This window comes from Pyrus communis, chromosome 16 (genome assembly GCF_041283825.1).
Source record: "Pyrus communis isolate YQ-2024b chromosome 16, ASM4128382v1, whole genome shotgun sequence".
Taxonomy (NCBI): Eukaryota; Viridiplantae; Streptophyta; class Magnoliopsida; order Rosales; family Rosaceae; genus Pyrus; species Pyrus communis.
The window spans coordinates 5,024,460-5,047,287 of NC_142580.1; the positions used below are offsets into that span (position 1 = coordinate 5,024,460).

The window sequence follows — 22,828 nt, forward strand, 5'->3', positions numbered from 1 at the left end:
TGGTAGTTTCGGTTGAAGAATGACCAAGATTGAAGAACAAGATGCCAAAGAAAATGGTCCAATTAGTGACCCAAATAGCTATAAATGTCGTAGTTAGTCCTTAACTTCTGTTCCTGGAATTTGCGTGGGAATATATCCAAAATTCCAAACAATCAAACAGTTCCACGTATGTAAATCAAATTAAATTAAGTTAAATTATTGGTTGATGTGAAGCTTCCATTATTTTCAGTGGATAAAAGATTGAAATTGTCTTTTACCAAGTTCGAGTGTGGTTGGTGTCAATTCAGTGATGATTTCTCACTTTCCTTTCAAGTAATTAAGTGAAGTTAAAAATTAAAATACATCAGAAATTTTTGTATTCGCAAGCAGCGCAAAAGGATTCGGAACTTACTGTTCGGAGCTTAAAGATAAAAAAAATTCAGATATTGGTTTGTGTGAAAGAGACATCTAAGTTCTTAATTTCTAGAGGTAGGTTAGCGAAATAAATTAAATAAAAACAGTATGATTCAATTTGAGTAGTTCAAATTGTTTGATCTTTGAACCCGACAATGAGTCTGAAGAAGTTCTTTGTCCCCACAAAAGGCCCCATCTTTACCTTCTTTTCCGTAACCCCAAAACATTATATAAATTAATCAACTTTATAAAAGAAGAAAAAGATAAAAGAGAAATAGCTGTAACAAACTAGAAAAGCTTACTCGTCAGCCATGTAAAAATGGGAGGGATGGCAACTGCTTCTCATGTCCTTAGGAGAGATTCTTAAGTCCAATCCGCCATTTAGGGCACCGAACACAATTGAGTGGGACCGAAAGATGAAGGTGTGGTCCAAAATAGATGGAAATTTTGTGGTCTGTACACGGTAGGACAATAACATTGTTCAGATGAAAACACTAAGAACTTATACTCTTCTTATTAAGAAATAGAATTTTAAATACAACTATGTTTATCATTTTGTGCCTATTTCTTTTCTCGTATACACTTGATTACACTTAAATTTTTTTGGCTCGTTAGGAGATAGTTCAACAAATGAAACCTCCTTTGTCCTTAAAAGCTGTAGCCTGCTGGGCATAAGCATAGTTGTCATAATTTTCAATCTTTTGTTAAAGCCCTAAAGGAAACTTCAAAGTTGTCTTTCGGCAACACGAAATTCTGAAAACGGTCACTTGTGCTTTGACCTTTCAGACTGGATGGCCACCGTCTATGCAGATTTGGAATTTAGATAGTAAATCAATCTTAGTATGTAGATGTAAACCCATCAATTCCATCCAACCACCTTCAGTATCCATTATTATTTCTAGTGTCAACTGCCAACTTCACACAGATGAATTTATACTCTAACCTCGTATCTTCAAAATCACACGCAATGTTGTAAAAATCTAGTATTCACAAGCTTAGGTAGGGCTATCAAGACAACGTCTTTGCTTAGCACGAATGGACTATATACTTGTCTAGGCGTTTACGAAGCGAGCTGAGGCATTGTTGAGGCGCCACTTAGGCATTTGAATTTTTTTTTTGTTTTAAATAACTTCTCAAATCCAAAACACGTCATTTTGGGCAGAATTTTTATAAAACTCGTCTCTCTCTCTCTCATGCCTCGAGGCTATTGCCTAGACGAGGCTATCCATGAAACGTCTTGGTTTCGACTTCGCCTTTTAAAACATTGATCATACAACAATGTTTTGGTTCTACTTAATTGTAACTAGAGTTTGGACGGATCATCAATGATTCAAATCTACCATTAGGGGGTTATTTACTCATTAGCCAATTAAATGAGCTAGAGTAAAATCAGCTTATATTTAGCCTCTTTTTTTTTTGAGAAATGAGTTTCGCTCCTGTTTCCTCCACTACACATTTGTCAAACGTATACAAAAGTGTGTAGAAAGTGAAAAGAGGTACATGAAAACCCTAAACCATTTTTATTTTTATCTTGTGGCGAAGAATGTTTTTGCTTTAGAGACGAGGCGAACAATGGTTAAAAGAGTTTTATGACGAGTCAATTTCCCGACTAAATTCGAACTTCCCTCCTAACCCCCGCCCCTTCAAGTTCACGATCATCCACACGTTGTCGCGTCACATGTGGAATAGCAATGGGCATGCATTTTCTTTTCAAAAAAATACTTGGCTCTTAAAGACATTCGTCCGTGTCGACAAATTACACTTGTTATTTCCTTCCCTTGTGTGGGAAAATGCCACTGAATATCTCATCACCATATTTGTTTATTCAGGCCATATAAAAGCCCAAAACATGAATGGAGTGGCCACAATTCCAAGCCCAAAATACGAAAGGAATATTTTACTTGGTTAATTTGTTCTTTCCACGATGTTGTGTTTAGGGGTTTCTTTTACATATATATACTTAATACAAATTCAAAGAGACAATTCCCAAATATATGGAGTAAGATTCTCTTCCCTTTTATTTGAACAGCCACGATTAAGCCATGTTAACATCTTGTGTTGACTTCTTTATAGAGAGAGAGAGAGAGTCGAAAGTGTGAGAGGAGGAGGAGGAGGGAAGAGGAGCGGAATTGGGGGGGGGGGGGGGTGTTGGAGAAAAACCTACCCCCAAATATATTGATGCATTATTGGTCTGCTTGGATTCTTCTTCGAATCGAGATATCAATAAGATCCACCCTCAAAAGTAGCAACACTAGTTTACTTGAGAGTTTAGACTCGACTGAACAAACAAATCCCACAGCCAGTTTGACATCCAGCTATAAACCTTTTACATCTTCCAACTTTGGTACACTCCTCACCACCTCCTCGCCACCTCAACCAATCTCTACATGATTTTCCAGTATATTTCGGTGTATTCTATACTCTGGGGGTTTCAACTGTTATATCCTTGGTCAAAGACACAACGACCAAGATCTAACGTTTAAAATCTCCTAGGTATAGAATGTAACTAACAAAGATGCTGTTTGACTGACACCTGGGAAGAATATAACTAACAAACAGATCCACTAAACCAAAATGCAAGTTTTCCATCAATCCAAAACAAAGATAAATTGACATCTCTTTCTCCTATTAAACATTATGTACAAGGTGCCTTCGGGAATGGACTATATTGACTTCTTTTTTTCTTTCCTTTCAAAGTCACGTTTGTTTTGGATTTGTTTTCTTCCAATTTTTCTAGTTAAATGTATACCGCATTGTGCTACTCTTGAAGCTATGTGTGGAAAAGCCATAAGGTTAAAAGGTATTCTAGTATACACTGCAGCACACGATTATCTTTATTTCAACAGAACGTAAAACCTAAACAAATTCAAACTCATTCTAGTTTTCTAAGTCCCATCAGATCACTTGTTCATAATATAACAGTCGTGCAAATGCACAATTATATAACATGATCCCAAATATTCAATAGGTATAAGTGTAACGATGTTGGTATAGAACTCAATGTGAGCACAACAAACTGTCTCAAGTTCAAAAGAACAGCACTAGCAAACACAATAGATGAGCATATTGTTGGATAACCAAAGAATAGCAACAGATCTAGATATGCAACAATTTAGATTGATTCTTTGATTCATGCATTCAACTGTCTCAAGTGAACAAATAACAAGTTCCCTGATGAAGGCCGAGTATATGAACATACCCATCATCACTTATCACTCGAGGGAAAATTCTTTTCCTATCAGGCAATCAGGTGCAAACGTTAAAACCATCATTGACCACCGCCACGAGTTTGTAACCTCCTCCTCTCCAGCTCAAGCTAAAACAAAAATCAAATATATTAGTGTATGACCACAGTATGCTCGGTCTATGTTTCCCTTATGAAAAATCAATCTAAAATATAGTGGCATTCTGCAAGTATCTTACCACTTTCTTCACCCGCTCATTGGCAGCAGGAGTTCCTCCACTGACAGACTCAGGAGTATACGGACTGCTTACTCGGACCTCATTCATCACAACTATGACAGTCTTGTCCCAGCGCACTGGAAGCCTGATCATCGTCATAATCAATGGCACTCAGTCCACAAAAAGTAAATTTTCCAAACTTGTAAATTATAAACTTCCTACCAAACCAAGGACTGATCTAAATCGTAACTAAAGTCTAAAAATTACATTTTGCATCCCTGCTCATGCAAGAATCATAATCATTCAAAAGTTCTCCAAACAATGAATATGCCACAAAAATGACGGCCTATCCGTGCTGACCCAAAACCTCGTAATTTCCTAATCTTCAGCTACTCAAAAGTCTAATTCTTACTAGAAAATCCGATACAATCAGTTTCATGCAACAACATTTACACTTTAGAGTAAAATGGGTTGCTTTTTATGATATCATGGTGCAGAAACCGGTATCCTCACAGTTTTAGCTGCAAAAAATCAGCAAGAACTCAGTAAAAACAACTCACGTCTTAGACAAGGCATCGAAAATGTTCTGCGCCTGGGCGGTGACCCCGACGCCAATCCGCTCCGACTCCGCCTCTGCTTGCCTGCAATCAAACACAAAAAAACCCAAGACTTCATCAATCATCACTCAACAAAATTCCCAATTGGGGCATCAAATTAATTACCTAATCGCCAGTTCCTCCCTGGCCCGGAGACTATTGAGATCAAGATAACACTTTTTTATATCGAGCGGGTCTTCCGCCTGGCCCAAGTATGACAGCTCCTTTATATAGTTCGCCTTCAGCAGCCGTATGTTCCGCCCCGCTCCGCCTTTCGAACCCTCTTGTGATCCCATAAGTTAAAAAAAATTTGCAAGAAAGATCGCATTTTTTTCTAGGGTTTTAGGAAAAATTGAAATGAAATTGATTGAATTGATTAAATTGCGATCGGAGAAAGGATATGAATGACGACGATGTTGGAGGGGCGATCGAAGGTGATGACTTGGCCTTGGAACTCGTCGCTGAGCGTGGTCTTGATGGAGACGAAGCGCCCGATGGCCAACTCCCCCGTGTTGCTGCCATCCATGGCCATGCCTAATTTTTCCCCAAATTGGAGTTCTGATTTGTGATACAAGAGCCCTAGTAATTTTCGCTCTCGTAATATTTTAGTGGGCTCCTTAGCTAAGGTGGGCTTAGTTGCAATCGGCCCAAATATTTGTAATCAAGCAAGCTTTTATTTTGTTTTCTTTATTTTATTTAGGGTCAACATTATATTTTGGCAAGACGACATTCTAAACTACTATGGTTATTAGAAAGAAATGTGGGAGAGGATGAAACTTTGCCCTAACCACTAGCCTTACTCTCATCGACTTGCTCGTGTTTCTTATTGGTTAAACTATACTTGTAGGAAACAATGGTTTTTTTTTATTTCCCTTTTGGGTGATGAATGGACAAAGATTTTGGGTCGATTACATTCTACTTCAACTTTAACTAGGACAAGCATATTAACAATTATGTAATCAAATTATTGATACTATCAAGAATATAGATGGCATGTTGATAACCATATATATATATATATATATATTGATATTGGATGGTCGGACATGTCATGTTGATTAGAACGATCTAACCCAAAATATGTCAATATCAAAATTATTGGAATTGGATTGTCATCTCTAGTACTTCAAGTCCTACTTAGTTTATCAAGAAACCAGTTAGAAACGATATTTGCCTTCGATGGTTCTTTGAATCAAATCCAAAACAAGAGAAGGGGCTATATCTCTTTTGAAGAGAGAAGTTATGGTAGCAGTTTAAGTGAAAAAAGTTGAAGTTCAACCTTAAATGCAATTAATAAATATACAGACTACTTAAGTTTTTATAAACACATGTTAAGTTCATCGTTTTTCAAATATTGGATTTACACTCTTAATGGTTGGTCTGCATTTCTCATATAAAAATTCTTGCCCCACATCCCCATCACTTTGACATCTTGCCATAATCGTGGGTCATCTGAGCTGGCCATCACTCTACGATCCAACCGGGCATGGCGTTGTTTTGATATAAATAATATTTCAATCCATTGCTCATGAACCAGCTAGTTGGTAGTTTTTCATTTAATTTTTTGCATGTACCTTAAAATATCAACTCGAATTATTGCTGTACTTTTTTGCAGCTTCTGTGGTTCTGATTTCTGCCATTACAACGTTTTTCATTTATTTATCCTTACCATGGTTTGGTTTGGGCCCTTTTCCCTTTGGGTTAGGTATTGCCACAACGTGCATCGTTCGCTGTACGCTAGTCAGTTAAATCGAATGAATAAAAAAGATTGAGAAACAAAAATGAATATAAAGTGTGCGTGAGGTAAAAAGAGATGTACGAATACTGAATAGTATCACTGTAGTTGACTAGTTGGCCAATCATGTCACACATGCTTAGGTAGATTGATCCAGCAAGTGCTCCAGATCAAGATGCAGAAAAATTGTGAGTTGAAGGGAAGAGGAAACTTCCCTCCCGATCCAACTCCCAAGTGCGTGAGAGGAAGTAAAATTGGGTGGCTGTGATGAGTTTACTAAAAGCATTTTTTATGTGTCATTGCATGATTTCGATGCTAAAACGTGTTCTTAATTAATACTCATAGAAGGATTGCATCTCACTCATGTATAAAATGTTCTCGAAATTTCTCGATCATAATTTGAACTTGAGGTGTGCTATCTACACATCATATTTTACTTCTTACACATTATTTTATTAATTTATATCCGTTGATTTTATTCAATTCATTCAATTCAACAACTAAAAATTAAAAATATATATAAAAAGTAAAATGGTCACATCCCTTTGAACTTAGAGCTTACTATTTTAATAGTATGTAGATTATCATTGAACCAAATCTTCATCGACTTAATTCTGATACATTTTAGAATATTTTATACGTGTGCCTTTCTTATTTTTGTCGTTAATATCTGTTAAACTACTCCACCGACTCCAGTGGCTTAATCATGTGAAAAATATATGCATATATGTCCTAACGATAATGATGGTGGTGGTGATGATGATAGTGGTTAGGGGTAAAGCTTTTTAATTTGTACATGATGATGCTATTCATATATCACTTTTTACATTTTACACTTTCTCTTAATTTTAGATCGTCATATTAAAATAGTTGAAGAAGATCAAAAAATATAAATCAGTACATAATGTGTAAGAAATAAAAATAAATATGCGGATAACACATCTCTTTGTATATATGGTTTAGGTGAGAGTAACCTAAATAATGATACAATATGTGGTGCAGGTGCAGCACCCCGCTCTTTTAGGCTTTTTAGATGTTTCACAATTCACATGATTATTATTTGACTTTATAAGATGCAATTTGCATTTGTATTTGTATTATATAGGTACTAAGGGGGTCTTGGATTAGGAGAGTGATTCTCTTCCTTCCTAATCTTTCTTTCTTTCCTTCTCTTCCTGCTTGAATGGTTACGGTTAAATCACGTTAATATTTTATACAAACAATAAGATAAAAAGTAAAATGTAAAAGGAGGGAAGAGAATGAGATAAGAATAGGAGGAAAGATAATCCAACTTCCTTGTATTATTGGTATTGTGGAGTGGACACCATCTTGTAGCTAGAAGCCTAGACATCTACATCAACACGTATCACTTCATTATATCTTTTAGGGTTATGATCCAACGGATGAAAATACAACTTGCGTGAGACTGCCCTGTACGGTATCAACATTAAGTCATTAACATGTACCAAAAGGGTTTCAAATAAAGGAGTCTTGTCTCTCTTATGAGCGTGTTGTTGCATAGAGCAATTTCATCCACAACTCTCCCTCCTCAAAAGCAAGATTTTGCCTCGCTGCAGTTGAAGGTAAATACTTAATTCGTTGTCTGTATGAGATGTCATTGTAGTGTTGATATAGATGTTGACATGTTTGGACAACATGTTGATATGGTTTTGGTATATCTCCACATCTTGCCAGACTGCTAGTTATTAGATGACTATTAATATGTTGTCGAGTATTTCTCTTCAGCTATGAACAGAGCGGAATCTCCTTAAGAAGAATGTGGCCATACAAAAGTAGTGTTGGATAATGGATTTCACAACAAAATAAAAGTTTTCATCATCCAATATGAATAACATTTTGTTGGACTTTACTTTGGTTTCGAAGCATACATGGAGCAGGTGACAAATGTCAGACTTGTAAGTTGTAACCCTGGTTTCTTGGTGTAAAGGTAATTCCATTTAGGGCTCAAAGCCATCGATAATTGCAATGATTGGAGAAAAAACGTACTTTAGGGCTCAAAGACGATCTTATCCTCACCAAACCTATGGTTACAAAGGAATATGTGACATGTCCCTCTAAAAGAAGGGCAGTTTTGACGTTTTACTGTCCCAAATTACAGATTATAGTAACCTTACCGACAGTGTACGTACACATCCTAGACAAAAAGAAAGAGACCAAATAATTATAGGGAAGTGTTATTGGCATTTCAAAAATCTTATTTTTCACTCCTTATAAGTGTATTTTTCTTTCTAAATATAGAAAGTTTGGAATGTAGAATGAGAATTTTGGACTGACAATAACAATTCATTAATTATATTCTTTGTTTGAAGAAAACAAAAAAACCAACCCAAAAAAGATGTTTTAAAAGATAAACGTCTTCCTATTTAATATTGCGATCTAGTAGTATTCTTGTTTATTTATAAGTGAAAGGTTTATGTTTGATTTTCGTTAAAGAAAAATTTAAATCAGATTATTGCTAGTTTATTGTGACTAAATATATCTTTTTTTTAACGTAGATAATATCATTTATTAAAAAAAAAAAAAATGACAACCGTCCCAGAAAAAACAAAAGAAGAAGGGCAAAGCAGAAGTAGAGTCCACATGTTGCAAACAGGTGTGAAGGCAACAATCACAAACCGAAAAACTGGTCTGGATTTGTAATTGGTTGGCCAACCAGAGAGATAATGGGATTTCTATTTGACTGAATCATTCATCCCACAACAGGCTTCTCTCTCTCTCTCTCTCTCTCTCTCTCTCTCTCTAGAAGCTTAATCCAGCTCAAAAAGCACTTTTCTATCTTCCTCTCAGCTGATAGATTAAGCATTTTACCAGAAAAAAAAAAAAAAAAGCAAAAAATACAGGGACTTTGAAATGGCAAGCCCTTTCAAAGACCAATCTCATCACTCATTATCTCTGGCCAAAAAGCTCTTGCCTTATGCAATCTATGTCCTCCTCCCCATTGCTGTAATCCGCTTGTACTTATACACTCCCTCTCTCCCTCTCACCTCCACAGATCACCTCCCTCACTCCAGCGAAATTACCATCTCAACCTCCTCTCCTACTCCATTACCCCACATTTCCTCCTCTCAAGGTACTTACTAAAAGCATTTTTCTGTGCAGTTATCTTTTTCTTTAATTTTTCTAGTTGGATTTGTTTTCTAGGTACAAGGCTTGAATCTTTATCATAGATAACAAAGATTTTGCCTTATATTTTTTGTTGGGTTTTTGTTGTGTGCAGAAAAGGCTAAAGAAACTACATCTACATGTGACTACACCAGGGGCAAATGGGTCCATGAAAAGCTGGATCCTTTGTACAATGGCACAACGTGTGGGACAATCAAGGAAGGTCAGAACTGCATCACTCATGGAAGAACTGATTTGGGTTATCTCTATTGGAGGTGGAAACCCAGCAAGTGCCAGCTCCCCAGGTTTGAACCCAGCACTTTTCTCCAACTCATTAGCAACAAGCACATAGCTTTTGTGGGGGATTCCATGGCCAGGAACCAGTTGGAGTCCCTCCTCTGCATGCTTGCCACTGCCTCTCCTCCCAACCTTGTTTACACAGATGGGGAGGAGAGGAAGTTTAGGAGATGGAATTTCCCGTCCCACAATGCCAATTTATCGGTTTATTGGTCACCATTTCTTGTGAAAGGGGTTGAGAAATCACCAAATGGTCCAAATTATAATAAATTGTATTTGGATCAAGTTAATGAGAGGTGGGCCGCAGATTTGGGGGGATTTGATATGATTGTATTGTCGGTTGGGCATTGGTTTTTGCACCCAGCAGTGTATTTTGAGGGGGATGATGTTCTGGGGTGCCATTTTTGCCCTGGATTAAACCACACTGAGATTGGATTCTATGATGTGTTGAGGAAAGCTGTGAGGACTACTCTCAATACCATAATTGAGAGGAGAGGGAATGGGAATGGGATTGATGTGGTTCTGACGACGTTTTCGCCTGCGCATTTTGAAGGGGAATGGGACAAGATTGGGGCTTGTTCAAAGACCAAACCCTACAAGGAGGGGGAGAAGCAGCTTGAAGGGATGGATGCCGAGATGAGGCAGCTTGAGGTGGAAGAAGTGGAAGCGGCTAGGGCAAATGGGAAGAAATTCGTAGGGTTTAGGCTGGAGGCATTGGATGTGACAAAATTGTCCTTGATGAGGCCAGATGGGCATCCAGGGCCTTACATGAATAAGTTTCCATTTGCTGATGGGGTACCTGAGAGGGTGCAGAATGATTGTGTGCATTGGTGCTTACCAGGGCCTATTGACACATGGAATGAGATTCTGCTGGAGGTTATGAAGAAATGGAAACAAAGGAAGTGAATTGAGGAGAAGAACTTTCATGTAACGGTGATGCTACTGTGGCGGTATTCCAAGCCGCACTTCAATGTTGGAAAATTAGCTTGCGTGATTGGTTTGGAATAGTGACTCGATGGCATCCCCGTTGTTGGTAAGTTTCTTTCGAGAATTAAGGAGAGCAAAATGAGTTATTACTGAATCAGATTGATGGGTTTTGTTTGTTTGTTTCATTCTTGTTCCCAGTTTGTGTGGTGGTTACGAATCTGGGGGAAGGCCAAATGAAGAGGAAGACAAACTGCATTGACTGTTGTTCTGTTGTGATGGAAGAATGAGTTGATTGTTAGATTTGTTGGAGAAGGTTTGAGAGGGGCGTGGACAAAAACGTGAGTTACGCTGGTTGGTCAAGGTGGTGTGTTTGCTCCGTTACATCTAAGTTCGAATCTCTTGCCACGTTGACTACAATTTTTCAGCCTTCAAATTCTGTTCCAATATTTTGGGAATTTGTGTGGTTGCAAGTTTGTATCTTTTAAATGTGTCTTGCTTCCCAACTTTTATGGACATTTCTAACCTGAACGAAATGGAAATACCTTAAATTTTTCAAAGTAAGTATGTCATAATTCGGAGTACTCTTCGGCTCGATTGGTATTCTATTTGAGTTCCACCTTTTTAACTCGAAAAAAATTTTGAGTTACAATTCAAGATTCTTGTTTGGTAGGCAATTCCTGAAAATACAATTAAAAAAGAACTCAAAACACAAAAGCCTATTTGTTAAAAACACAAAAAGTATGTTTTTAAACATTTTGGATCTTGCCTCTCCTGTTGCATCCCTCTCTCGAAGGCCAAGACAAATCGACGGTGATGAACAATCAGAGAGAGAAGAATCACGGATTCGATTTGTTTCTCTTGCGATTTTAAAGTTAATGAATTTTAGATCTGAAATCAATGACGCGATAGGCCTCTCTTGCCGCAAGGGAGAGAGAGATATGGGACTGGCCGCGGCTTTGGAACGTGATCTAGATCTTAAGAATTTTTATATTCTAATCGTTCATCATCGTACATTATGAAGTTAATTTTTATTAAATATTATTTATATTTAATTTTAAATAAAAAATTTAAAATAATTTCTAAATACGAGAAGGAATGGGCAGTTGGGAGATCGTACCGCGTGTACGAAAGTTTTGTGTTTGTCTTTTGAGGTTCTAAACTTTATAATTTCGTTTTAAGAATGAATTTTTTAGTAGTTTGAGAAGTTGACTACTAAACATGTTCTTAAATTTTAAAAATTTAAATCAAACTAAGAAAAATTAATTTTTGAGTTCAATTTTCAAGTAAGATGTCAGATAGTTGATGTCAAAGTAGCCTTTCGATACTCAAAGGTATTATTAACGTTATCCAAAGTTGCTTTAATTGGCTTCATTAATTTGACATTTGATAAAAATTAATCGTATAATATATGATTGAAAAATTCTCGGAATCACATAGAAGATCCGGAGGATCTTCTTTTCTTGATATGTATGTCAATTCAAGTGTGATTTGAACTCCACACAAAGTGTGTGTAACAGAAGTAATCATCAACTGTTTCGCTTCCATCCTCCACCGTGAGTTCTATGGCCGCAACTGTTTCACTCTCGTTCTCTTTAGATCCACAGCACCACCACCACTGCCATCTCTACCACTTCAGTCCCCGCCAAACCCTTCCCTTCCCTCCGTCAACCTCCTCATCTCTTAGTCTTCCCCCCAAATACCCACTTTCTATTTTCCCCAATTCGGACCGTTTCTCCTTCAAGTCTTCCTCCTCCCCATCTCGTTCTTCCACTACCACCACCGCTACTGATTCCACTACTACTGATTCCGCAGCTACTACTTTAACAGCTTCGTCATTCCTTGAATACCCACTTCGAACATGTAAGTTTCTGAGCAATGAAGAGCTCGAGCAGCTCAAACTCCTCGAGGGTTTCAGGTATTACCAGGAATTGGAATCTGGGTCGATGTGGGTTCGGGTGATGAGGCCGGAAGAGTTGGACATCACCGTTGGGTTGCTCGCCGAGTCGTTTGCGGAGTCGATGCTTTTGCCTTCTGGGTACGTGTCTGTGCTGGGATACTTGGTCAAGCAGTACTTGTTTGAGAGAATGGAGCTGCTTCCCAACACTGCCACGCTCATGGGGTTTTACAGAAGAAAAAAAGAAGAGGGAAAGGCAGAAGAAGAACAACTGGAAGAAGTAGAAGATGAAGTTGAGCTTTTGGCGGGGACTGTGGAAGTTTGCTTTAACAAAAAGGGGGCCAATGCTTCTCCTCCCACACCAACTCCTCCCAAGAATTCGCCTTATATAAGTAACATGGCCGTGAAAAAGTCGCTTCGGAGGTTCGATTTGCTTCCCCAATTGAAGCTTTTACTTTATCATTTGTTTGTTTCTTAGGCTTGTTATAACTTACAATTGGAAAATTTGAGGTCCTTATGTGCTTGTCACAATTGTATTGCATTGCATTTTTGTCGTAATTCGCAGATTGAATCCATTGAGTTTTTGTAATTGTATTGTTTTTTGAACTGACTGATCACAGGACTACTCATCATACAACACTAGTTAAAAAAAACAAACAGCCTTTTCTTTACGGTGTTGCGAATGGAGCTGGATTTAAGATATGGTTTTGTGAATTTCAGGAGGGGCATTGGCTGGCATCTTTTGAAGGCAAGCGAGGAACTAATCTCGCAGATGAGTTCCTCAAGAGAGGTGTACTTGCATTGCAGGATGATTGACACAGCTCCATTCAACATGTATAAAAAAGCAGGATACGACATTGTAAAGACAGATAACATTTTGGTTATGTTGCTGTTGCAGAGGCGCAAGCACTTAATGTGCAAGAAAATTCCAGTGTTAAACAGCTTTTCGGAATCAGATACGTCATGCTCTGAAGAGGAATCAACACCATGAATGTATATATGTGAACATCATAATATGTGTCTCTGAGGTACACATGCAGTTACTGCCACAATCTTTTTCTATAGAATGTACCGATAAATCATCGTGCAGATAAATCTCATACTGTTGCCTTTTCCTTAAATCCAATTTTGTCCAGGATAGATGATTAGAGGCATTGAGGAGGTTGTGAGGATTATCCAGCTCAGTTGACGTCTTTGTAGAATGCTTGATCCTATGAGCCGATTGCTTGCATTTTGTGATGTGTATGGTAGAGTTCTGGCTTGCTGCAGGTAATCTCATCAGGCAAGTCCATTTCTTGTATGCCATATGTAGTCCTAGACTCCTAACCTTAATGCAAACATATAGTTCAATGACCATATCCACTCTAGTTTTGGTGCATGTGAGTTAGAAATTGTATATACATAATCTTGAAGTTTAATACAAGGAATATATTTCGGGAGCTTTGAGTGCAATAAAAGTTCTAGAATTTGCTCCAAACAATCCCTCCCTCCCTCCATTTTCTTTTCTAGCTTTGGCGTCTGTTGCTTCAGTGATGTGCTTTTCTTCTTGAAGAATTCGAGTAAATAGATTAAGAAACGATAGAGATACATGAAATTGTAATATGCTTCTCTCTTGCTTGTGACTGTAAACTCATACCGAAAACATATATAAAGTACAAATTACATATACTCGGAGTTTAACAGTATATAATTTACAATTGCAAAGGTTGTAAAGTTTCCAAAACATAGTGATACAAGAAAATGATCCCCTCTTATCTTTGATTTCATTCATTATTAATTTACGTCGTAGACTCCCTTGGTCTCACCAAGTTTTGAAGATTCAACAATTCTTTTATTAGAAGAAGTAAAGGATTTCAATTTTGTTGTACATAATCTTCACCCTGCAATTAGAACGTGCGTTTATTGGGAGCCACGGCCACTCCCAAGCTTTTTGCATTTGTATAGATTATCAGCTGGAGCTCTTTTACACATTCTGCCATGGAAGGTCTCTCACTGCTCTCAGGACGCACACACCGTGATGCCAGGTTTGCAAACATAGCTATAGATTCCATGGTGTATGAACTTCGACCCATCTCAGAATCTATCACCTTGCGTAGTTTCTTCCGATCATTCAATATGTGTCTTACCTGTAACATATCAACTTTGGTCATGTTTAATGACCTAATATACTTAACCAGCATAATAAGTAGGATTAGGAGTGAGAAAATATTTCCTACCTGTAGCACAAGATTTTGATCATTTGGTCCCAAGGTAATGTCAACGGCTTGACGCCCAGTCAGAAGTTCAAGAAGAACCACTCCAAATGCATAAACATCACTTTGTAAAGTGAGTTTTCCGGTCTGTTTCCAAATACACCTCTTGTTATATAAGTGTAGCATTGTTTTTTTCTATGAATAATATGATCAAAAATATCTTACGAGCATTCATTTGTGAGTTAAATGTATAAAAGTGAAAATTAGAGGAAGCAGCATGCATCACAAGCATATATAACGTGGAGCTTATGAAATTTCTGGAGAAAATTCGTCGTTGTGTCAAACTATATTGCTTCTGTTCGCCTATTTTTACAGTACTGAACACGGAGAAGTTGCAGAATGCATGAAATTTAATAGATTATATTTGTTTGAGAAACAAAACTTTAAATGCAGCCATATGGAGTGTTCAAAGATGCATACCGATGTATACTCGGGATCAAAGTAGCCAAATGTTCCGAGCACTCTAGCAGTCGCTTGTATTTCCTGGCCCTCCGGCATCATCGTGGCAAGTCCAAAGTCCGATATCTGCATGAAATCGTGATTAAATTTCAGCTGCATATGTTCTGTTCAAAGTTCAAAAGCAACCTGACGCAAAATTTCAAATCAAGTAAACTTGTTTTAACCTTTGCTTCAAAGTTGTCGCTTAAAAGAATATTGGTGGATTTGAAATCTCTGTGAACAATAGGAATCCCTACAGCAGAACTAGAATGCAGATACGCTAGTCCCCTTGCTGCTCCAAGTGCCAGCTTGAGCCGTCGAGGCCAATCCATTTTCGCTACCCCAATCGCTGTCATACGATTAAAGATTGTTCTGAAGATTAGCAAACTGATTAATCATTCACATGTTAATTAAGCATGTATGTGCATTCCTAGTTGAAAATCCAACCGTTTAAGTGATCTTGTAGGTTCCCTTTCTGCATATATTCATATACCAGAAATCGTTGCTTCCCGTCAGCACAATAGCCGATCAAAGAAACCAAATTTGGGTGTTCAAGTCTGCTCAAGATATCTACTTCGACCCGAAATTCTCGTTCTCCCTCGGCTGCTTTAAAAGGTGGGAGCTCCATTTTTTTTATCGCTACAACCTTTACATTCCAAAACAGAGTGCATATTAGTATGTGCATGGAAATCTGAGTTCTTCAAAATTCCAGAAACTAATAACTAAAGAAATATACCTCTCCCGACCGCAAAGTTCCCCGGTATACACGCCCAAACCCTCCCTTTCCGAGCAAATTTTCCTCACTGAAGGAGCATGATGCCTCTTCCATTTCTTTGAGTGTGAAAATTGATGAGCCATGGTGGTGTCTTTTGGTGAGTTGGGGGGTTTGATCCTCGAGCTGCCAGTACTCCACCGGTTTATAAATCCCTGAAAGGTGATCACACGTAAATCATAACGAAAAGTTGGCATCAAACACTTTGCAAACAAAGCTGCAGGGAAAGAGAAGAACAATAAGAAGAAAGAACGTACAGGGGTCTGTAAGGTAATGGGACTTTGATCGCCGGCACTTGTTCCAGGCCGAAACCAGACCAAAAGGCATAATGGTTCTTAGGTTTGTTTGATCCAGTTTTCTTCTCAGCATTAAGGATTGAAATGCATGGGAGGGTAGAAAACGAAGTCGAAATTTTCATAGTTTGAAAAATACAGAAGAAGAAAAAATAAATTATATTATGAGAATTGGGTCGAGAGTGTACGTATAGAGCAACTGAAGTTGGATTAGGAGAGTACTCAACAAATCATCCGCCAATAGCCCTAAACGGTAGCTCTCACTGCACAAACAAGTACAACAACAAATTGTATCCCACTAAGTGAGGTCAGGTGTACGGATCCTACAATGCGGCCACTGCGCTCAGTTTTGTGCTAAATCTTTCGTTAGCTCCACCTCCAAGTATTCCATGTCTGTTCTTAGTATCTCTTTCCAATTCTTCATAGGTCTTCATCTACCCGTTTTGCCTTGAACCTCTGCTTCATAATCGCATCTTCTAACTGGAGCATCTATATATCATCAGTTCACATGTTATACCACCTTAACCGATTTTCATTCATCTTATCTTTAATTGCGGCCACTTCTATTTTTTCTTGGATATCTCGTTCCTAATTATATCCTTTCTCTTGTCTACACATCCAACAAACAAGTACTTGAAGAAAAAGAAAAAAAAGAGAGAAAGGAAAAGTTGGTATTGCTTTTTGCTTGCTTACTATTGGATGATGAGGAAGGTGTTTGACAAGGAAATTGAAGCTACTGCAACAACTTTTTTTGTTACATTTTTACAATTTTCTCAACGAAAAAAAAAAACCAAAGGGGTTTGCAGTTGAGAGGGTGCTTTCATATGTTTGTCTCATCATTTTTTTTATTGTTTGATTTGTTACTATTTTCTATTATTTGAAAATTTGAAATGGACAATGTAATGAGATTATGAGATGCTCAGAATTAATGCAATTTTTGTCGCAATCAACACCAAAATGGGACCCAAAAAGTTTAGTATTATTTTTGGTTACTCAAGTATTATACTTTTTTTTTCTTCTAGTTGTGTGAAAAGGAGGGCGGAGTCGATGGGTAAATAATGCATGGCCTATATTTGACACATCAAACGTAGTCTATGCTTAACATTAATATTTATTTTGAAAAGGGTAATGTTAGGGAGATCAAAATTTTAAATTAAATTTACAAACCAAATAATGTCACCAATAGGAAATAAATACGTTAATCAACACTTAAATAATAATCCAATCATTAACAACCATATCTTTTGGTTTAAAATTTAGTTTAAAAATGCTAGAAAGATCAAATTATCCTATTGAAAAATGATAAACACAAACCAATTAATAGAGTGCATTTTTGCTCACCACCATTTAGTATGGTGTATGTTTACCATCATATTTATCACCATTAGATGAGTTTGAATTTTGAGATTTGTGTTTATCCACTACACGAATCTCGAAATTCAAACTCATCGAACAATGATAAATAAAATGGTAAGTATACACTACACTAAATAATGGTGAGCAAAAATATTCCCCAATTAATATTAACTTTCATGTGTGCTCACACATAACACTAATCAGTTCACCTACTCTCAATTAAAGCACGGACAACATTCTCTGTGATTCATTTGAAAACAGTCTCCATTCATAATGGTTGTGCACTGTCGAGCAAACTCGCCCCTAACTTAGGTGAGTCGCCCTTCTCTATTAATATCATCTTTACAACGAGTAAATAATTTTGAAAATTTGTAGGAAATGATTGAGTTACAAATTTTAACTGTTGAACGGATCAAAATATATCAAATATTAATAGCATATTTATTAAATAATAAATATTAACCGTTATCGATCGAATATTAGTTATACATCGGATAAATATTGATAAAATATCAATTAAATATTATTGTTTTATTGATCAAATATTCCTTTAACATCTTATTATATAGTATAAAAAATTGCCAAAGATCAATTTTGCAGCTACGTTTTAGAACTTTTTATTTTTTTAAGTCATTTTCAACCCAAAGAGCTAAAGATAGTCCCGTCTAGAATTATAATCTTATAAGAAATTATATCTTAGTGACAATGTAGGCCATATTATACATCATCTCCAACCGCATGAGCTAAAAATAGCCTCTTAATAATTTATTAGTTTTAAGTTTAATTTTAAAAATTAAAAATTATTTAATTTGGCCATAATTCTAGAACAAAAACACCAATTAAAGTAATGAATAATGCTAGGGAGACTACATATGTAGACAAAATTTTGTAAACTAAATGACATGAAAGTTGATGATTGGATTATTATTTAAGCGTTGATAAACGTCCTCATTTATATTGGTTACACATCATTTAATTTGCAAATTTTGTCTACAAAGTTAGTTTCTCCAGTTCCCCTATACTAATTGGGCGGCGTTCTCCTATGTCTTACATGATGCGTGTGAATGGTATCAATTTTGGTTGCGTTAGTTATGGAGGTTAATAAAGTGGCAGTTGAGCTAATTCCTACTGAATTTAAGACCTCCAGAGCACTCAAACTAGTATATATATGCATGCCTAATTCTCAGAAATCTCAACCAATTCTCTAAGCGATTAGTCAATTTCCTCTTATTCTATATAGTACACTCTTGTTCTAGCTCAAGCTAGCTACCACATTTTACATAACAATGGCTACATTTGATGGAAAGCTTGAGGTTGAAGTTGAGGTGAAGTCTCCTGCACAAAAGTTTTGGGAAGCCCTTAGGGACTCCACCACTGTCTTCCCCAAGGCATTCCCTCAGGACTACAAAAGCATCGATGTCCTCGAAGGCGATGGCAAAGCTGTCGGATCCGTTCGCCTTATTACATATGCTGACGGTACGTTCATCAGAATGTTCTTACTAGACTTATGTTATACTTAAATTTACAAATTCACGTCTGAGAGTGTGAGACAAATTTACAGTTTGACAAAAGAATGTTTTCTTATAAATAACGCATTTCCTTGCACGTAGATTCTGCACTTGTGAAAGTATCAAAGGAGACGATCGATGCAGTGGATGAAGTCGGAAAGGCCGTTGCTTATAAGGTGATCGACGGAGATCTGCTCAAGTACTACAAGAACTTCAAGTGCGTCCTAACCGTGACTCCCAAGGGAGACGGGAGCTTGGTGAAATGGTCATCGGTGTTTGAGAAAGCACACGAACAGGTTCCCGAACCAAGCATCATCAAGGATTTTGCTGTCAAGAACTTCCAGGAGCTCGATGCCTATGTTCTGGCTAATTAATTAATTACAAGCTTAATTGAGCTGGCTTTGGAGATCATTGGAGTTTTCCCTTAATATTTAATGGCCGAATAAATAAGATGAGTCGAAGTTGTATGGATGCTAATGCACAAAGCAGGTTTTATCTGAACCCTAGTTTGTAAGCAGCTTGTGCACCCTATAATATTTAAGGTTTTTATCTTTTACTTTTACATGCCAGTAATGTTTTCAGTGTTCGTGTTCCCCTACAGTTTGCTTGCCGTTATGATGATCATGATGTCCATTATTGTTTTGTGACCCGATGATTTTAGGATTTTCGCACGATGATCATGATATGCATTAGTGTTTTGTGACCCGACGCTTTTAGGTTTTTCTCACGTACTTATAAGAAGAAAAAGAAAAATGTCTTAAGTCGCACAAATAAATGATAAAAATAACGTTTTTGTTAGGGTAAGTTTACAAAAGACAGATGGAGTTGCTGTCATTGGACCCAATAATCAATTCCCTAGTGAGAGCCGACCAACAACTACCTTGGACGCTCGGATCACATTTATTGGCGAAAAATAATAAAACAAAAGTAAACCGCAAAGTTGATAAAGTTGTTGTAAAGGATTTCTAGTTTATTGGTCGACACGTGCAATTATTCATCCGAAATTCTGTGTTTATTTATTTATTTTTTTTTAATAAAGAACAAAAATAAAGCAATGTGATCTTCATTAATTACGTTAGAAACTGAAATAGAAATAAAAGTGGTATATCATTGTGACAAGAGGGAAATTAAAGTACAACGAGATATTATTTTTTGTGTCTATTTCTTTTTTTACGTGTAAGTTTTTTTATCTTAAAAAATAAAAGCATTTATATTCTTTGGCAATAAATATTTAAGTCAATAAGCAAAGATGAAGTCGTTGAGTAAGAACATCTCGAAAAGAACTGTCAAAGTTTTAATTAATTGTTGATGTGACTAATTGTATACAGATGTTAATTTTTTTTTTTAATGAATGTGTCAAATATTTTGTTTATTAATATATTGACCTCATAGATACATTAAACATTAAAAATGACAATTAGAAAGTAAAAGATCAAATGACTCAGCTATCACGTCATATAAAACATCTTTTTTAGAGAACAAGATGATGTCTTTAGTCCTAAATAGGTATTTGACACCTTTTTTTAGAAATGGCCTAAAGGAGGCGGCGGCAGATTGTCTGCCCTCCTGTTTGGGTGCCATTCCCATCCCCTCCTATTTTGTGCGGTCACGGTTAAGTCACGTCAACATTTTATATTGATATTTTTATAGAGATAATAAGATAAAAAATAATATGAATATAAAATATTGACGTAACTTAACCGTAACAGCACAAATAGAAAAGAATGAAAATGACACCTAAATAGAAGGTCAAACAATCTGGTTGTTGTCTTAATTGGAGGACGGGGAGATTTGGATCGATTGTCAAATGGGCCCATGTTGCGCTGTGGTCGTGTTGTTTTTATGGGTACTTCTACGTTGGGTTGTTGTGTGGGACTTTGGGTCTCAAATCGTCTGCCATCATCATAACGTCTACTAATACAAAGCCTGTCAAATCACTAATAACAAGCTACTTATATAATTTATCTACATAATCTTGCATGGATAATATTTGCGTTGCCTTTACAGGGGAATGAACATATCTTACAATTTGTAAATAGTACATTTTTATTGTATAAATTATATAATCTGAATTATTTGTATTCTTAATCTTCATTTGAAGATCATTTTTAAAAAATTTGTTTGAATCGGAGATCGTTAAGTCATCCAAATATGCTAAATACATGAAGAATTTATCATGAATATGTTATTAGTACTTGCACCGTCAATTTGTTACACACACACACACACATTTCATATGAATATGTTATTAGTACTTACAACGTCGATTTGTTGTGTGTATATATATATATATATATATATATATATATATATATATATATATGTATGTATGTACATTTCATATGATTGCATTTGTATCCGCATTTTATTTTTTTGTTCTTAACATGAAAACAATAGGCATGTTCCTTCTCACACAAACCAATACGAGCATCTTTACCGTTTAGTGAAAGGCAAAGACAAGGCAAGGGCAAGCGTATCTCCATTAGTATTTACTTTTATGCGACTTTATCAGTTTGAAAAGAATAAAGGGAACTTTAATGAAAAGCTCATTGTACTGTTCACTTTAACGAAAAACCACATTTTTATACTAAAAAGTCAATCTTGATACTATTCATTTTACCCTTTATTTTGTTGTTATAGTTAAAACTCAAAGGTTTTAAACATTTTTCATTAATTTTCCTAAAAATAAAAGCAAGGACAAGTGATGACAAATACTATTCACAAATATATATTTTTATTTTTTATACTTTGTTGACCTTATCCAGCAGAACCACAAACCAAATTAACACTCTCACCGTAGCTTCTACTACCAGTAAAACACAACACGTAATCATCTTCTTCTGGACTTTCTACTGAAAAGAAGTAATTTTGACCATGTACTGAGCATAAATTGTTGACAAATTAAACTTTGGGCATGAATTTCTGACCATGTTCAACGTGATGGAGCAAAGAAGATTGGAGAGCATTGTCAACTTTGGTGCGTTGACTACATATCCAACCTCGACCATCAGGAGAATAGATCTTCTCTGGATCTCTTCTACTAGAGTTATTGGATCAAGTGATTCGGACCTTTCAAATTTCATCCAACGGTCAAAAATTATTTCAGCTTTTAAGGGTCAAAACAGGTGGGCCGTTAGATGAAATTTAAAAGGTCCGAATCACTTGACTCAGTGACCTTGGTGGAAGAGATCCGGAGAGGATCTTTTCTCGACCATCAACACCTAAACATAGTGCTTTATATATCTTGCACAAGCCTATCCTGATGATGAACCCTTTGAAACCCACTTGCCAGTTACCATTTCAGTTGTAGGACCCACTTGTTGGTCGTCTGAAGTCAAGGCCTTACCAACAGGCTCTCCAAGGCCTGGCATCATGGGGAAATGATTCTCTTCGGATTCTTTTTATCCGGATCCTCTAGATCCTCCCCTAAGGCCATCTCCAACCGAATGGTCCAGATGGCCGAAAATAGCCCGAAAACTGTCTCTAATCGAGGGCTAGACCAGAGAGCCTATGGGCCCCACGAAATCTGAAAGGGCCAAAGGGCTGACCGCATGCAGTCAGCTAGCCAGCCCGGGTTCCTGTCGGTTATATCAGACAATAATGCTTAAACAAAAATTTGAATCTAACGGCTAGCAAACTAGTCGTTGTATTCAAAATTTTTTTTGTTTTTTGGTTTTTTGGGCCAATTTTTTTATTTTATTTTAAATTCTTAAAAATTCTAATTTTTTTTCCTATAAATACCTAAACCATTCATTAAATTTAAGTTCTAATTTTTTTGGCTTTTTGGGCCAGTTACTGTTGTAGTTTTTAAATATAAGTTGTATTTTTTAAATTTAAGTTGT

The 22,828-nt window shown here is 36.6% G+C and overlaps 5 protein-coding genes across 7 annotated transcripts; 3 read left to right on the forward strand and 2 right to left on the reverse strand.

The window, feature by feature from the left end:
• Window positions 1–3,364: 3,364 nt before the first annotated feature.
• On the reverse strand, window positions 3,365–4,969 carry LOC137732386 (uncharacterized). Its single transcript, XM_068471695.2, has 5 exons — window positions 4,793–4,969; window positions 4,518–4,676; window positions 4,356–4,436; window positions 3,817–3,940; window positions 3,365–3,709 (listed from the first exon to the last, which is right to left on the reverse strand). The coding sequence occupies exons 1-5, from the start codon at window positions 4,921–4,923 to the stop codon at window positions 3,662–3,664; spliced, it is 543 nt and encodes a 180-aa protein (XP_068327796.2). The 5' UTR covers window positions 4,924–4,969; the 3' UTR covers window positions 3,365–3,661.
• A 3,762-nt stretch (window positions 4,970–8,731) lies between these two features.
• Window positions 8,732–11,030, forward strand: LOC137732387 (xyloglucan O-acetyltransferase 1-like). 2 transcript variants are annotated; one of them, XR_011068334.2, is made up of 3 exons: window positions 8,745–9,217; window positions 9,365–10,579; window positions 10,672–11,030. XR_011068334.2 is itself a non-coding variant. In XM_068471696.2 (2 exons), exons 1-2 carry the CDS (start codon window positions 8,998–9,000, stop codon window positions 10,450–10,452), a joined length of 1,308 nt encoding a protein of 435 aa, XP_068327797.2. In that variant the 5' UTR covers window positions 8,732–8,997; the 3' UTR covers window positions 10,453–11,030. The 2 variants fall into 2 exon arrangements, 1 of the variants encoding a protein (XP_068327797.2); XM_068471696.2 differs by having other exon boundaries at window positions 8,732–9,217; window positions 9,365–11,030.
• Window positions 11,031–11,878: 848 nt separating this feature from the next.
• On the forward strand, window positions 11,879–13,824 carry LOC137732195 (GCN5-related N-acetyltransferase 5, chloroplastic). 2 transcript variants are annotated; one of them, XM_068471495.2, is made up of 3 exons: window positions 11,879–12,790; window positions 13,088–13,395; window positions 13,504–13,824. In XM_068471495.2, exons 1-2 carry the CDS (start codon window positions 12,036–12,038, stop codon window positions 13,356–13,358), a joined length of 1,026 nt encoding a protein of 341 aa, XP_068327596.2. In that variant the 5' UTR covers window positions 11,879–12,035; the 3' UTR covers window positions 13,359–13,395; window positions 13,504–13,824. The 2 variants fall into 2 exon arrangements, with proteins under 2 accessions (XP_068327596.2, XP_068327597.2); XM_068471496.2 differs by having other exon boundaries at window positions 11,885–12,790; window positions 13,509–13,824.
• Window positions 13,825–14,011: 187 nt separating this feature from the next.
• Window positions 14,012–16,335, reverse strand: LOC137732194 (putative serine/threonine-protein kinase PBL28). Its single transcript, XM_068471493.2, has 7 exons — window positions 16,087–16,335; window positions 15,794–15,984; window positions 15,505–15,703; window positions 15,243–15,406; window positions 15,040–15,144; window positions 14,584–14,706; window positions 14,012–14,493 (listed from the first exon to the last, which is right to left on the reverse strand). Exons 1-7 carry the CDS (start codon window positions 16,196–16,198, stop codon window positions 14,254–14,256), a joined length of 1,134 nt encoding a protein of 377 aa, XP_068327594.2. The 5' UTR covers window positions 16,199–16,335; the 3' UTR covers window positions 14,012–14,253.
• Window positions 16,336–18,661: 2,326 nt separating this feature from the next.
• On the forward strand, window positions 18,662–19,548 carry LOC137731785 (MLP-like protein 423). The gene is made up of 2 exons (XM_068471005.2): window positions 18,662–18,954; window positions 19,089–19,548. Exons 1-2 carry the CDS (start codon window positions 18,765–18,767, stop codon window positions 19,358–19,360), a joined length of 462 nt encoding a protein of 153 aa, XP_068327106.1. The 5' UTR covers window positions 18,662–18,764; the 3' UTR covers window positions 19,361–19,548.
• Window positions 19,549–22,828: the final 3,280 nt, after the last annotated feature.

What these genes read in the sequence shown, in the direction of transcription:
- LOC137732386 (XM_068471695.2), bottom strand. Translation starts at nt 4,923, where the DNA reads ATGGCCATGGATGGCAGCAACACGGGGGAGTTGGCCATCGGGCGCTTC. An exon ending in AGGGAGGAACTGGCGATTAG is followed by an intron (nt 4,437 to 4,517) that starts GTAATTAATTTG and finishes GTTTGATTGCAG; the next exon opens with GCAAGCAGAGGCGGAGTCGG. An exon ending in TTCGATGCCTTGTCTAAGAC is followed by an intron (nt 3,941 to 4,355) that starts GTGAGTTGTTTT and finishes GACGATGATCAG; the next exon opens with GCTTCCAGTGCGCTGGGACA.
- LOC137732387 (XM_068471696.2), top strand. Translation starts at nt 8,998, where the DNA reads ATGGCAAGCCCTTTCAAAGACCAATCTCATCACTCATTATCTCTGGCC. An exon ending in CCACATTTCCTCCTCTCAAG is followed by an intron (nt 9,218 to 9,364) that starts GTACTTACTAAA and finishes TGTTGTGTGCAG; the next exon opens with AAAAGGCTAAAGAAACTACA.
- LOC137732195 (XM_068471495.2), top strand. Translation starts at nt 12,036, where the DNA reads ATGGCCGCAACTGTTTCACTCTCGTTCTCTTTAGATCCACAGCACCAC. An exon ending in GTGAAAAAGTCGCTTCGGAG is followed by an intron (nt 12,791 to 13,087) that starts GTTCGATTTGCT and finishes TGTGAATTTCAG; the next exon opens with GAGGGGCATTGGCTGGCATC.
- LOC137732194 (XM_068471493.2), bottom strand. Translation starts at nt 16,198, where the DNA reads ATGCTGAGAAGAAAACTGGATCAAACAAACCTAAGAACCATTATGCCT. An exon ending in CCTACAAGATCACTTAAACG is followed by an intron (nt 15,407 to 15,504) that starts GTTGGATTTTCA and finishes ATCGTATGACAG; the next exon opens with CGATTGGGGTAGCGAAAATG. An exon ending in ATCAAAATCTTGTGCTACAG is followed by an intron (nt 14,494 to 14,583) that starts GTAGGAAATATT and finishes GATATGTTACAG; the next exon opens with GTAAGACACATATTGAATGA.
- LOC137731785 (XM_068471005.2), top strand. Translation starts at nt 18,765, where the DNA reads ATGGCTACATTTGATGGAAAGCTTGAGGTTGAAGTTGAGGTGAAGTCT. An exon ending in CCTTATTACATATGCTGACG is followed by an intron (nt 18,955 to 19,088) that starts GTACGTTCATCA and finishes CCTTGCACGTAG; the next exon opens with ATTCTGCACTTGTGAAAGTA.